Here is a 16084-nt window from a genome sequence, read left to right as displayed (position 1 = left end):
GGAGGCAAAGGGCATTTATAGAGGTCTAGATAAAGACATGTACATATGCAAATACATTTATATGAGGATGGGGAAGTAGATCTATGAGCCTACATTTATAGGTTTAATATTAAGGTAGTAGAAGGACATTGGGCCTCCATGCGCACCCTTATTTTAAATGAAAATATAATATTCTAATATTAATTCCCGAAAATTGGCTTAAACTCAGAAGATACAACTAACTGATGGCCTCTAGATCAAATGCTAGGCCACCCTATTAAAACAAAGAAAACTGCTTTGATCTAACATTCTATGAGCTAATATTTTATGTGCTCACATAAAAGTCAGAATTTGTAAGTTTTCTTATAATATCAAAAGGCCTAAGTACACTGAACTCATTTTGGCAACAATCAATTTAAGGAAGGTGATGGACCATGGCATTCGTGTAGCTTGTACTCTTTGATACATCAATTGATTACTACCCTATTCTACCTCAATAATGCCAACACATGTAAATGTACCCACCCACTTTATATATGATAGGGCTTCAAAAAGTGTGCGGAAAAATTCCATTATCTGTTAGTTCTATTTTCCAAAACATTTTTGAAAGCCCCTTATTTATTTACTTTATTGTTCTGGCATCTGTTATTAGACATTTGAGTGGCTTCATAGTCTCCTCTTATTCTTTCATGTTAATAATTGATTATTTTTAGAGATGTTACATGCTCATCATAAAGTATTTAAGTACAAAGGGCAAACGTTTTGAAAATTATACACAATCTTACACCTAGAACAAACTGTTGGTAAAAAATAAATAAATCTTATTAATGACATTTACATGATTTTTTATATGCTTCTATTTAACAAACAATGCTGTAATGAATTGAGTTCAAAATAACCTACAAATTTTGCACTTCTAAAGATATCTGCCCAAATATTTTTTTTCTTTCTAGATAATTTATTCAAACAGAAAGTAATTCATATTTACAAGCCATCTGAAAAGTATCAGTGTCTGTATTCTACCAGGTTCAGCATTAGTGTCTGCAATCCATTACGGCAGGTATGGGAACAGAGTGCTGCTTTACCCTTCTTTGTGTAGTAGGATTTTCTGATGAGCTTTACGGTATTTTTATTTGTATTTCTTCTTCATGACCTTTTTGTATTTATTCTTTCGGCCAACTATCTAGATGAACACTGTTATCCTAGGATGTTCAGCAGTTTCGTTTGCGATCTGCACGTGTAGTCATCACACCACATTTTTACAATGTATGACAAATAGAAGAAAACTGTCATTTTTAGACTATCGGGCATTTCAAAAGAAGCTAAACATATTTCTGAATGTCAAATAGATTGTCAGTGAAGAAGACTGTAATTGTGATTTATTAACCAGAGATAGATGAACTGCCAAACTGGGAAATGTAGCAAATGTTCTTTGTTTAAAGCCTTATCTAAATTATTATGAAAAGCAAGCAAATCTAGTATCACAACTGTCTACTTCAGAAGATGATACAAAGACACAAGAGGAAAATATAACAGTTGTATCAGGGAACACAAATACAAAAATATAATAGTGATTTCTCTAATACACACAGGGGAAAACACCTACTAATTTGTTAAGTAAACCATATAGAACAATGATCAGAATAAGTTAGGAGAAAAAAATTCTAATTTATTCATTTTCCTACTCCAGTTTTTATATGACTAATAAATTATGAAAATTAAATGATCACTTTTTGCAGGCCTACATGTGTTCTGTGATCATCTCTTGATCCAACTGAAGAAAAATCTGTAACTAAGACTAATGCTATGCATTATTATATTGTCTCATTTCTGATAAGCTAGTAAAATGTACACAATAGTACTTATGGGATGCAAAAAATAGGGAAGGATAAAGGATTAAAATAATTTGTACCTGTCATTCCCTACCAAACAAGGTGTACCACATCCTCATAAATCCAGTTTACTAGAAAAAGATAAACACTATTTAAACCTTTTTTTTCTTTGCAAAATGCTCTTAAAACTTAGTTGCTTTTCTATCTTTGAATAAATGGAATTCAATTTCACCATAATTGTTCTCTCTAAAAGAACAAAAAAGCCTGTATAAATGCTTCTTTTGAGGACAAAAAACCGAAACCCAAACAGCCATTTTACTTATTTTTAAAAATTGTTAACGTATGTTAGGTATTTTTTTAAAAGTTCAGTTATATGACAAAATCTCAAATGAATTATTTGCTATTTATCACTAAATGGATTTCACTACCTGGACACTGTTTTCTTGTGTTGTATGCATCTGACTTACATGAGGCAATGAAGGCTGAGTTCCTAATTTCCTATCCAAAAATACTTCCTTGCTGCAAGCATAACACCATACTCGAAGAGTAGTAAGGTTCACAGTTAGATAATGCTTTGTCTCCTGTATAATTTCAGGGTGAAGAGAGAGGGGACATACAATTAGGCATAAGTCAAGAATACTTCAAAAGATCATAAAAGATAAAATGCTGGCCTTTGATAAATAACAGAATATTCAAAAGAGAGGAAGTAACCTAGAGCACACAATTTATACAAACTACTATAGTACAGGAAATCATAACATTTAAATCTACTCTAAAAATTACCTTACTATCATTTTTTCAACTGTTCACTATACAAACATAAATCTAAGAATTTCTGCTTATAGTTAGCAAGAATGAATAATCAAGATAATAACCGTTAATTATATATAACTATTCCAGGAAATAAGAATGGCAAAAGGATTTAAATACCATGAGTCAAAGCATAAAACTCTTCAACCAACAGTGAGAATATGATCTTGGCTAGATAAAAGTCCAGCCTTTCCTAAGTGACGTTCTGAATAAGTAGTCCCTATTAAAAATCATTTGAGTGATTATCTTCTCAATCTTCCCAAGAGCAGTATATAGTTAGTACCTTCTAGATATATAGAAGAAAAGCTTATTAATTATGCATAATGATGATTTAAAGCCTTGGAGTATCTGAACTTAATTAATCCTCTTGAGGAACCTTGGTTCAGAATAACTGAATGCTGAAGAAATTACCATTATGAAAACATGCAATTCATTTTCAAGAAATTTAACAGTCTAAACCTAATAAAGGTAGTCCATGAATTACCTATTAACTATGTCCTATGTTAGCTGTATGACATGCATGCCTTATGAAAGATCTGTAAGCCCAATTATATACACCCATTAGAAAATACATTCTCTCTCTCAGTCCTGACATGGGACGAGGAGCCCCTGTACCCCGCCTTCTATCTTTAATATTTTCCACATTTGCAAAGTTGCTCCTGAGGACCCATTCGAGTATTGGGCACCCCCTCACCTCGACAAGGGACTACCTGACTAGAGAGAAAAGCTTGCAGAAGTTTACACCACACAACCAGGGCAAAACAGAAAATGGACTCCATTCAAAAAATATTTACAGGAAAATGTCATCTTTACTAAGATGTAAAGAATTTAACCCATCCCTGTCATAACTCTATGCATCTACTTTTCTTTCCTCAATCTTGATTTTAAAAAACAAGCTCATTGCCATAGAATCTACTTTGACTTGTAGCGAAAACCTACAGAACACAGTTTCTGAGACGATAAATCTTTATAGGAGCAGAAAGTCCCATCTTTCTCCCTCCAAGTGGTTGGTAGTTCTCACCTCATGCCACCCACTCACTGAGGCTCTTCACCCTCGACAGACCCCCGGTCCTCCAGCTATCTCCTCCATGTATCTAGAGGTATCATTCTTGAGTTTTCCTTAATTACCTCATTCTCGGACTGGTCTTCTTAGCAATCTCCATCACATCTTTCACAAAGAGTACAACCTAATTGTTAATTCAACTTACCTACACAGCACAAACTTAAAATAACTTGTATTAATAATTTATATGTGGTTTATAATAGAGTACTATGCATTACTAAAAAATAATGGCAAAACTATAAGCACCTCATGACATGGATGACTTTGGAGGACATTATGCTTAGTGAAGTTAGTCAATCACAACAGGACAAATATTGTACAATACCACTGTTATGAAAGACAAAAACAAGAAAAAGGTTTCTATACCAAAAGAAACAGAATTTGATAGCAGGGGTGGGAGGGAAAAGGAGTCATAGAGTAGACAGTAGACACATCTTAACTTGAGCAAAGGAGGTGGGGCAGGGCAAATCACTGAGGCTTAATAAGTTGCTGAACACAAAAAATGATGTCCTGAAATGTAAATCATCATTTAATTCATTTATACACACACACATACACACATAAGCACACAAATTTGTATATGTTTTTACTTTGCCTCCCGTTGACTTTTTTAAAAAAAGTCTTGCACTGAAGGTTTCTGTTTACATACCTGAGAATGGATGGTGCTGTGGTCTACCTGTGATTCACCACAGCCAACATAGGAACATCTATTCTACAAATAATTGCACACAAAAGGAAGTTAGGTATTTAGTGACACAAAGAAATGTAAATATCTAATAAATACGACAATTAAGCTTTGATCACTTATGTTAACTCAATGATTAAATTATTTTCCATGTTCAGTTAATTCAACCAAAAGACTTCATACAGAAGAACAAAATCAGAATATTTCTAGGTTAAAAGCTATGGTACCTATAATAAAGAAGCAGTCATATTATGCCCCAAAAGTGATTTACTGAAGCTCAATTTTTGCTATCAATATGATCTTTCAATGTTCATTTAGGAAATTCTGTGTTACTTTCCCACATTTAACATTATTCATATCTAACTTTTTTATAACAAGAAACCTATGAGAAAAAACATACCTCCAAGCATGCCCAAAGATTTGGTCCTCTGACTTTACAATCCCAACAAGTACCCTATGAAAAGAGATTATTTTGACATTATTGTTACAGTCACATAGCCAAATACATACAATTCTGTACCTTCTGTGATACAGTGATTTACTTGATACGGTGACTCTTGTAACTCCCACCAAACTGGGTAGGACATGAAAGATTGGGTATATTTTCTATTTTCCTGATGGAGCTGGGTAAAAGAAGGTGGAAGAAGATGCTGGTATAGGAATCTGATTCAGTTGTGAGTGATTGTAAACAGAGTTGTTTGTAACTGTAAAAACTTCTGACACTAGTGTGGGGACTGGTCAATTTTCCCATTTCGCTGGGTATAAAATCAGTCTTCATCTCAGAAGCAGAAATGCAGAGAGCTCACTGCCATCAAGAAAGCAGAGACAGAAGCAGAACATATCCTTAGGACACTGAGATCCGTGCACATTTAACATCCTAGATCAGGGCCAGAAAGCTGTGACACAAGAAAGGGCAGAGGAGAGGCAGCAACAAAATCAAGAGCCAGAGCCCAAGGCATGGCAGTGGGCCTCCCAGTCCTCTGAGTGAGCAGTGCTGAGTGCTATGAGGGAGCAGCACCTTGGGGTGCCTCCAGGCACTTAATTAGGGAAGCTAGGTTTGCAGACCCACCAAGCTAATGCTGAGCTTTCTCATGCTGGGGTTTATGGAAGTGTGGTGTGCCCTTTGGGCATTTGCAGCAATAAAAGAGCTTTGCAGCACTACTCAGCAGGGCAGAGGCCCAGGGGGGAGCATGACTCAAGAGGCCAAGCACCAGAGAGGTCTACCCTACAGGATGACTAGGAAGAGGCTCTCTGGAACAAAGAGCAATCTTGAACATAGCTGATGCTGAAATATTCATATCTAACTTCCCCAATAAAGTCCATACTTGTGTGTATGACCTCTAAGTTATGTATGGGCATAGCAGTGAATTATAGAACCCAGTAAAAACAAAGTGCTATGGTTGGGATGGTTGGTGGCAGAATTGGAAAAGGAGCTAAGAGGACAGAGACATGTCTGGCCCCTGCCTCATAGAAATTGACCTTAGGATGAGAGTGAAGTGATTCACCGTCCTCTCCTTGTGAAGTCAAGAAGCAAGCCACAATGCCCATACCCTTTTTATAACTTCATACACAAAAACTTGGCCCCATGAGCTTAGACTATTAAGCAATTTATCTAAAAATCATATTTGGGAAAATAGGAGATGTGTTGAAGAAGAAAGAACGTATCTTACATGAGATTTCTGTATTAAATCTTCTTTCGTTATTTCGCCAACTGAATCCAAATGTGGGCAATGATTTTGAAAAGATGACATTTTGCTAGAAATTTATCTTGTTCCCAAAAGCTTTCAAAATGAAGCAATACCTATATGAAAAGTAAACCAAAAATTTTTTCATTAAACAATTCTAAAATATTAAAATTAATTGAACACTAAAATAACTGTTTACACCTTTGCGCTACCAAAAATATATGAAAATATTTGTGTAGATAAGTTGAGGTTAATTTGAACACTGGATTTCTATTGCTGCATAAATGTTATTAAAATTGACGCCTATGAATCAATATGAATTTGGTTCTCCTTTACTTTTGCTGCTTCCCCACCTCCCACCATGCCATTTCACCTTGTAGAGGTAAATAAGAAAAAGAGAAAAAATTCAATTAGGTTTTGAAGGCACCTGGGTAGTTCAGTGGCTAAGCACTCTACTATTCACTGAAAGATTAGCAGTTCAAACCCATCCGTCACTGCACAGAAGACAGATGTAGCAGACTGCTCACATATAAATTAAATTTTAAAAAAAAACCCTCACTGCCATCAGGTTGATTCTGACTTACAGTGACCCCATAGGGCAGGGTAGAACTTCCCCCGTAGGTTTTCCAAAATTATAATAACTCTTTATCAGAATAAAAGTCTCTTCTTTCTCCTGAAGAATGGCTGGTGATTTTAAAGTGTGACCCTGCACTTAGTTAGCAGCCCAATGACACCAGGGCTCACATAAAGATTAGAACTTTGGAAATCCTATGGGACAGTTCTACTCTGTCTGGCAGAGCAGCTATGGACAGGAGTCATTGTGATGGCAATGGATTTACTCACCTATGGGTAACTATACACTGAATTGAGTTCTGGTCTATTAATATGGCCCTGCCGTGTGGCTATAACCTGATTTTAGAAGGAGTTATCTACTATATTAATGGACAAGATTAAGGTGATATTAAGAACTGACTTTAGTAGAGGGGGTGGTGTAGTGGTTACACATTGAGCTGCTAACCACAGGTCAGCAGTTCAAAACACCAGCCACTCCTCGGGAGAAAGACAAAGCTTTTTATTCCTGTAGAGTGACAGTTCTGGCTTCTGAATCTGCATTTGGCTCCCTCTACATGACCTTCAGACTTGGAATGGAACAGCACTCACCACCTTAAATTTTCATGAGTTTCTGCGGGACATTGCAGTTAACTGCAGAACGCTGGGATGTGAAAGAATATACTTAAGGGAGGTGCGGGTGGGGGCAGAAATGAAGCAGAATAGCATCTTATACATTTGGGACATCTTTAATCTCCAACTCCTTGGGACTAGTCTGGTACTAGTTCTTTTAAAAAGAAATTATCGCAACAGTGGGATCAAATCAATAATGACTATACACACACACACACACATATACGAATCTAAAAGAACTCCTAGTGGCACTGTAAACTAGATTGGGCTGCTAACCAAAAGGTCAGCCATTCAAATCCACGAGCTATTCTGCAGGAGAACGATGAGACTACGGTCAGCTACTCTAAAGATTTAGTCTGGAAAACCCTACATAGCATCATTTCCCAAAGTGGGCAATACCATCCCTTGGGAGCACAAGAAGAACACAAGGGGGCTGCAAAAGCAGAGACTCACACTTTATCCTGGATTGTGGCCTATATCACAAAGGGTTTCATTGCCGGGGAGGCACTGAATAATTTTTTTTCTGAAGTGGAAGTGGTAGGCCAAATAAATTTGGGATCCTATGCTATATAGGGTTACAACAAGTTAGAATTGATTTGAGAGCAGATTTTTAGTTTATATAAACATCTAGAGCAGTGGTTCTCAACCTGTGGGTCGCAACCCCGTGGGGGCTGAACGACCCTTTCACAGGGATTGCCCAATTCATAACAGTAGCAAAACTATAGTTATGAAGTAGCAATGAAAATGTTATGGTTGGGGGTCACCACAACATGAGGTACTGTATTAAAGGGTCATGGCATTAGGAAGGTTGAGAATCACTGATCTAAGCAGTCCTGGTGGTGTTGTAGGTTAGACATTGGGCTGCTAACCACAAGGTTAGGAGTTCAACCCTGCTAGCCACTCCTCAGAAGAAAAGAGGCTGTCTGAGTTAAAGTTTATTGTGCCAACCTGGCTGATAAACACGTGGGGTTAATTGAAGGGCGGAGGGATAAATGGCTCAGTGAACCTCACCTTTCTATTCCTCGGGTCTCTTGCTTTGTGATGGTCGGACCAGGGTGCAATTGCCTTAGCCAGTTCCCTGCTTCAGCTGACAAGGCTCACTTCCTACAAGACATCCCTGAGGGGAAGCCACATGGACCTCCCCCGATGCAACCCTTGGTGCTGGAGCACCAGTGTGGAAACCCCTGTCAGCGCTGAGATGCTTACATGTTCGCTGATTCAGCTTTCCTCCTGCAGTCGGTCATAGTGTGTGTTTTGTGAGATGGAGTAGGATTTTGTGGATTGGTGTCAGACATATAGGTTAATGCTGGACTTGTGAGCTTGGGCAGCACTGGGTTGGAATGTTTTCTTGATGTGCACTTAACCTTTATATAAAACTCTCTTATACTGAGTTTCTGTAGATTTGTTTCTCTAATGTACCCAGACTAATACACTGTCTAATTCCGTAAAGATTCATAGTCCCGTAAACCTTACAGCATAGTGTGATTCTGACTTATAGAATCATCATGAGTCAGAAGCAACTTGATGACAGTGAATTCTTGTTTTACATATCCATCTACGGTAATAAGTTTTTGTTTTTTAGTTTATGTAACTTATGGGAGGTGGTACGAAGTTTCTGGGTGGTATAAACAGTGAAGTGTTCAACAACAAGCAGAAAAGTTAACAATTAAAATTCATTCAAGGGTGCCCCTGAAGACAGTCCTGGAGCTCCACTTCTGAAATGGTCTTGAAGACGATATGGAGTAATACTCCGCTGCACACGTGGTGTGGCCGTAAAGCATTACTGACTCAATGGCAACCACATGCCTTCTGTATAAGAGCATGGGTTCTGTAGTCAAGTAGACCTAGGGCACAGTTAGTAGTAAAATGGCAATACCTAATTTATAGCATTACCATTACAGATTAAATGAAGTAGTTAAATACAAAGCAAATGTCACTGACTCACTGCCATCAAGTCAATTCCAACTCATAGCAACCCTATGGGTCAGGGTAGACCTGCCCCTATGGGTTTCCAAGACTGCAACTCTTTATGAGTAGAAAGCCTCATCTTTCTCCCACAGATTAGTGGGTGGTTTTGTATTTACACATAGTTACACAAATCTAGACAGATTAAAAACTTTTACTTAGAGACATTCAAATTCTTACATGGCTATAGTAATTCTTACATGACTATATTACGTGCTCCAAGACAGTAAGTGTGTACTGAATCTTTTCATGCTTGGGCAACAACAGAGGTCACAACCATTCCCAAGCCAAACCAAATTATCTGCCAATGTGTGGATTTGAACTCACATGACAGAGTAAAAACTGCCCCTGTGGGTTTAAAAGACTGTAAATCTTTTTTTTTTCCTTAAATCATTTTATTAGGGGCTCATACAACTCTTATCACAATCCATAAATACAACAACAATTGTGTAAAACACACTTGTACATTCATTGCCATCATCATTCTCAAAACATTTGCTCTCCACTTAAGCCCCTGGCATCAGCTCCTCATTTTTGCCCCCTCCATCCCTGCTCCCCCGTCCCTCATGAACCCTTGATAATTTATAAATCATTATTTTGTCACATCTTGCACCGTCCAACGTCTCCCCTCACCCACTCCTCTGCTGTCCGTCCCCCAGGGAGGAGGTTACATGTAGATCCTTGAAATCTGTTCCCCTTTTCCACCCCACCCACCCTCCACTCTCCTGGTATCGCCATTCCCACCACTGGTCCTGAGGGATCATCCACCCTGGATTTCCTGTTTCCAGTTTCTATCTGTACCAGTGTACATCCTCCGGTCTAGCCAGACCCACAAGGCAGAATTGGGATCATGATAGTGGTGGGGGGAGGAAGCATTTAGGAACTAGAGGAAAGTTGTATGTTTCATCGGTGTTACCCTGCACCCTGACTGGCTGATCTCCTCCCAGAGACCCATCCACAAGGGGATGTCCAGTTACCTACAGATGGGCTTTGGGTCTCCACTCCACACTCCCCCTCATTGACAATGATATGATTTTTTTGTTCTTTGATGCCTTTAACTGATCCCTTCAGCACCTCACGATCACGCAGGCTGGTGTGCTTCTTCCATGTGGGCATTCTTGCTTCTCAGCTAGATGGCTAACAGCCCCCAACGTGTAACCACTACATTACCAAGGCTCCTTCAAAACACATGTACACATATATATACACAAAGAATTTAATTAGTTGCTATGAAGTATGCCCTTTTACAGTTTTAAAAGTAACCAGTGAAGCCTCCTTGCTTCCCATGAAACCTCCAATTTAGGGCTAAGCTAGTTCCTCAAATCAATTCAGTTCTTCTTAATATCCTTCCAGATTTTCTTCAAATCAGTTTAAATGAACAAAAGGCAAAGTATTTTGTAGTCCCAACTCAATTTCCCCCAAGGAGCCACACAATGTTATAAAAATTAACTTATGAGAAAAAAATTTATAAGAATACTTTCAAATATTACAATATTTTTGTAATTTCTCATTTTAACTACTTCTATTAGAAATCTTAAGAATCACTAAAGCAAATTCATACAGTATTCTGTGGGATACAAAATACTGTTCTCCAGCTTGACTCCCCCAAATATGTGTGTTAGATTTAGGACACTGCTTGCAACTAATGGTAAATAGTTGTCAAGTTGTCTCCCTGAAGACTCCAGCCATCCTGAGCAAGCAGACATCACTGTTTCTCTCACAATAGGTGGGGCTCACTCCCTGCTGGACAGTGGTTTGCTTCCCCTGAAAGCTTAGGCTAAATACAGTCTCCAGCTCTAGGGCAATAAAGGTTAGGCTGCCATCATGAATCTAGGATTCACCCATCTTGTCACATGTATACCCTTAATCCCTCCTCTTCCTATTGCACGTATGCCCCTAGATTGTCCCCTTCCCATTACTGTATCAACTATAGTACAACCCTTTCCTGTGACATATGTCTTTACCTGTAATTAGGGGGGTTGCACATCCCCAAAAGATATATAAGCCTTGGTTAGCAGTAAATCTCACTCTCTCTCTCCTTCCCTGTACCACCAAGAGAAGCTGACATGAGCAAGCTACCATGAAATGAGTCTGACTCCTTCATTTTGCTCTCTCTTCTATCTCTCTTATTTTCTATGATTTTACTATAATCTTTACTTGTTATCACCATGCAATTGTGCCTGCCGGGCCTGTGATGATTTGTTAGGGGCTGGCTCCCCTGACAGTATTCAATTTCCATAATTCTTATGACTGCTTCAACCACTATGAGTGATTTCCAACTTTTAACTCTAAGTCAGTACTTCAAGTTGTTCTTTTGGCTGTTCATTCACAGTAGACTTCTGGGTTTTTAATTTTGAGATTTGGCAACAGTGTAGTTGGAAAAACATTAAAGAACTTACCAGGATAACATGAAAGTGTTTAAAGTATTATTTTCAGAAACACTATGGATTTAATTTCTTTCGTGTTTTTTTTTATAAATTTATCAAATTTATTTATTTGATAAGTCCCCTATGTCTGTATAATAGATTCACTATTAACCTGTGTTATTCTCTAAACTTTTCAGAAATATGAACACATAAGAAAACGCATTAAATAAATGTTGCGCAAAACCTAAATGCTTATCAACAGATGAATGGATAAACAAAATATAGTACTTACATACAATGGAATACTACTTAGCTAAGTAGGAGAAAATAAATATGTCTTGATACATACTACAATATGGATGAGACCTGAAGACATTATGGGAAGTGAACTACAAGAGGGCAATTATTACATGATCTCACATATGTAAAAAAGACAGACAAAGGCAAATGTATCGAGACCAAAGTTTATTACTAGTTTATTACTGGCTACCAAGATTCAGAGGGGTGGGGATGAGTGTGTATTGCGTACAGAGTTACTCAGATTATGCTTACAGCAGTAAAACATTATTGTGTAAGGGTAAGGTACCACAGCCAATTATTGTACCTGCTATCAGTAAGTTACACATCTGTAAAAAACTAAACAGGCAAAAGTTGTATGTTAGATATATTTACAGCAAGGGTGAGGGGGAAAATGTCTAGCTGCTGAGGCTATTTATGTACAACCATGTATGTCATGGGATCGGGTTCCCTAGTGTGGTGAAGTGAAATTACCTGATGTGACTAGCCAATCCATACACATGCTTTGTTGCTCCCACCAAGAGGCTGGGTGGAAGCATGCAAATAAGGTATAAATTCTAAGGAGAGAAATGGTCAGTTTTGACACTCCACTGAGTATAAAAGGGGGCTATCTCAGAAGCAGGAACAACAAATTCCAAGACTATCAAAAAAGAAGAGCCAGGGAGGTTAGGGGAAATGAGGAGTTAATAACAACTAATATAAGCAAGAAAGAAGAAAATGTTCTAAAACTGATTGTGGTGGTGATTGTACAACTCTTCTTAGTGTGACTGAACTATTGAATTGTATGATATGTGAATTATATGACAATAAAACTTGGTTAAAAAAAAAAGAGCCACCAGCTGAACTTGTGCAAGATCCCTGGTTGAAGTGGCAGAGGCAACAGAGGTCACAGCATGTGACCATGACACAGAGAAGCTGCATCAAGACCATGAGGCAGAGTGGCATGTGCATTTCCTGGATCACAGAATGAAGCAGAGGCCAACAGACACTGTGATTTAGAAGCCAAGAATTAGAGAGAGGCATGCCACCAGCATGACTGAGAAAAGACAGTGTGAACAAAACATTTTGTAACCTGCTACCTTCCCTAATAAATTCCAAAATTGTATTATCTGTGAGTCCTTTGTGGCTCCTGCATCAGATTACCAAACCCACCAGAGAATTAAGAATGCTATGGGAAAGATGGTTGGTTTTAGCTTAGGATAAAGAAGGATGGAGAATGGAGGCATGTTTGACTTCTGCCTCACAGAAATCATCCTTTGTGCAGATTTGGTATTGTGGAATTAGGCTCTCCTTCCAAATCATGTAGCTGGAAGCGGTCAGCCACACCCCTGTGTCATTTTCTCACTTGATTTGGAGGTTTAAGATGATTATGTATATCCCAGTTAATTGACCTAGTAACTTTAGTGCTTCTGTTTTACTTCATAATTAGTTGTGCAGCACCTGGGGTCTTAAAAAAATATTAATAAAAAAGCTGACGTTTGCAAGCAGACATCCAGTGTACAACATTTACCTAGCGCAACAGAGGAAGAAGTCAGGAATAGGAAGAAGAAATTGAATGTGTGTCAAACTGCCGCCATGAAAAGTTGCCTTTGTCAAATGTTACTGAACATTCTGGTAAAAGATTCTATATAGATGAATCTTATTTCAAATTCTCATGAAATCTAGACATTCTACAACCGTGGATGCTGGATGAACTCTAAAACTATTGTTCTGAGAAAATCTTTAAACTTTAGGAATATCACCTGAAGCCTTCTTAAACCAAACAAGAGTCTAGCTTTACTAGTGCCAAATAAACCTGCCTTAGCATTATGCTCTTTAAAGAACTATCCACATGAGATCAAATAGCAAATTGAAAGGTTAGATAGGAACCTTAATTTTAAGAGGCAATGAGTTTTAGTTAATGGGGAACAACTCCAAAAAGGAAGGTGGAGAATGGTTAGACAACTTGAAGAATATCATCAATGCCGCTGAATTGCACATATAAAAACTAATGAATTGGTGTGTTTTCTTTTGTTTAGTCTCAAGAACAATAAAATTTTTAAAGGGGATACAAACACATTTATTACACATATTTATTGAATTTATAAAAATTGAGCAAACCAAACCATATAGTCAATCCATCATTATTATACTGAAACCTTTAAAAATATACCCAAAATATACCAGGAGTCATTCTGAGGTTAATTTATAAGTGTTACTACAGAGTACTAATGGCCTGATATTTGAAGCATAAAAATCAAAGTTTAAATAACTTTCTTAATATTTTTCATTTATTTATTTATGTTGGAAGCAGGGTTTTCCGATCTCTACCACCCACCTACCACTCTTAATTTTCTTTGGTTAGAGCTCTCTGCCATCCCTATTCCCTCTCCAGTAGATCCATGTTCAACCCTTGATGAAATTTCCATTAAAGCCAAGACATTGACCATATTTACCTATCTATCATAAATAACTATTGCCTGGAGAAATATTAAAAGACAGTGAAAGTCCAAACAGAGTTCAGCTACCTCCAAGTTGAGGAACAAAATCAGTGAGGCCAAAATCGCTAGAATTCACAAAACAACGTAACAGACAGATCATCCATTAAGTTTTAGGTCAAAAGTAAAAGAAATCAAGGATGCTATCAGCTGGTGTGTTAGTCCAGGTGAACTAGAGAAACAAATTTATAGACACTCATATGTGTATAAGACAGAACTTTATATCAAAGAGTAATTGTGTATTAAGAAAGCATTCCAGCACAGTCCAGAGCAAGTCCATAAGTCCAATATTAACCCATGTGCCCGATACCAATCGTATAAATTCCTCTTCAGACTCATGCAACATGTGCAATGACGCCAAATGCAGGAAGATCACAGTCCAGTAGGTGGAAAGTCTAGTGCAGTGGTTCTCAACCGTCCCTCATGCTGCGACCCTTTAATACAGTTCCTCATGTTGTGGTGACCCCCAATCATACATTATTTTCATTGCTACTTCATAACTGTAATGTTCCTACTGTTATGAATTGTAATGTAAATATCTGATATGCAGGATGTATTAGGTGACCCCTGTGAAAGGGTCGTTCAACCCCCAAAGGGGTCATAACCACACAATGAGAACAGCTGGTCTAGTGGATCCAGTGGCAGTGGAAGCATCTCAGCACTGGAGTAGGTCTCTATGTGGCTCCTCCAGCTCCAGGGCTCTAGCAGAGCTCCATGTGTCTTGTCAGCAGGAAGACTAAGCAGAGAATCTGTGTGTATATGTCCTCCAGTGAATTATTTGTCTCCATGGCACCTCCAAATGAGGTCATCCAGCTGTGTGCACCCCAATTGAGAGGCTATACTCCTCGCCTCTGCAAGTTAACACTAGATTATGTAACCACCACAGCTGGTATCCACTATAGGCAGCAGATTGAGTTGGTTTAATCGTGCTAATGAGGCAGAATTAGGTTATGTTAATATGAATTAGGTTATGTTTGTTGCCTTAATAAGGAAGGATTGGGGTTGGAAGCGATATCCTAACTCACAGACCTGATCCAAATAAAAAAGTGTTTCCCTGAAGTGTGGCCTGCATTGGTTTTCATCTTCCAAAAACACTAGCTGCCATCAAGTTGATTCTGACTCTAAGCGACCCTGTATTGTTGTTAGGTAGTGTCGAGTTGGTTCCAACTCAGAGTGACCCTGTGTGCAACAGAATGAAACAATGCTTCTCCAAGGCCATTCTCCCAATTGTTTGAGCCACTGTTGGAGTCACCATGTCAATCCATCTTGTTGAAGGCTTTCTTCTTTTTTGCTGCCCCTCCACTTTACCTAGCACGACATCCTTCCCTAGGGACTGGTCTCTCCTAATAACATGTCCAAAGCACTCGATATGACAAAGTCTTTGCCTCTAAGGAGCATTCTGGGTGTACTTCTTCCAAGACAGATCTTGTTCTATTTTCAGTCCAATATCCTTTACCAACACTGAAATTCTAATACATTAATTTTTCTTCAGTCTTCTTTACTCAATGCCCAACTTTCACTTTTCACATGCATAGGAAGCAATTGAAAATACCATAGCTTTGGTCTGACTCACCTTAATCCTCAAAGTAACACTCTTGCTTTGCAACACTTAAAGAGGTCTTGTGCAACAAATTCACCTAATGTAACTCATTGTTTCATCTCTTGACTGCTGCTTCCTTGACCACTGATTATGGATCGAAGCAAGATGAAATCCTTGGCAATATCAATCTTTCTCTGTTTACC

At 38.2% G+C, this 16084-nt stretch overlaps 1 protein-coding gene across 3 annotated transcripts in view; it reads right to left on the bottom strand.

Annotated features, from left to right (window-relative positions):
• The window catches only part of USP33 (ubiquitin specific peptidase 33), a 68059-nt gene that overhangs the window by 42070 nt on the left and 9905 nt on the right, over positions 1 to 16084 (bottom strand). For 2 of the 3 annotated variants that reach the window (XM_045291851.1, XM_045291852.1), the window contains exons 2-5: positions 6040 to 6170; positions 4770 to 4823; positions 4334 to 4396; positions 2279 to 2392 (exon numbers count right to left, since the gene is read on the bottom strand). In XM_045291851.1, the coding sequence (XP_045147786.1) occupies positions 2279 to 2392; positions 4334 to 4396; positions 4770 to 4823; positions 6040 to 6120 (312 nt within the window). In that variant the 5' untranslated portion in view covers positions 6121 to 6170. The remainder of the gene's footprint in view (positions 1 to 2278; positions 2393 to 4333; positions 4397 to 4769; positions 4824 to 6039; positions 6171 to 16084) is intronic. The other variant, XM_045291853.1, reaches the window with a different exon arrangement.

Source organism: Echinops telfairi, unplaced genomic scaffold (assembly GCF_000313985.2).
Source record: "Echinops telfairi isolate 266 unplaced genomic scaffold, ASM31398v2 ScPeMD7_443;HRSCAF=831, whole genome shotgun sequence".
Taxonomy (NCBI): Eukaryota; Metazoa; Chordata; class Mammalia; order Afrosoricida; family Tenrecidae; genus Echinops; species Echinops telfairi.
The sequence above is the reverse complement of the archived record's forward strand: the minus strand, read 5'-3'. Positions and strand labels throughout refer to the sequence as shown.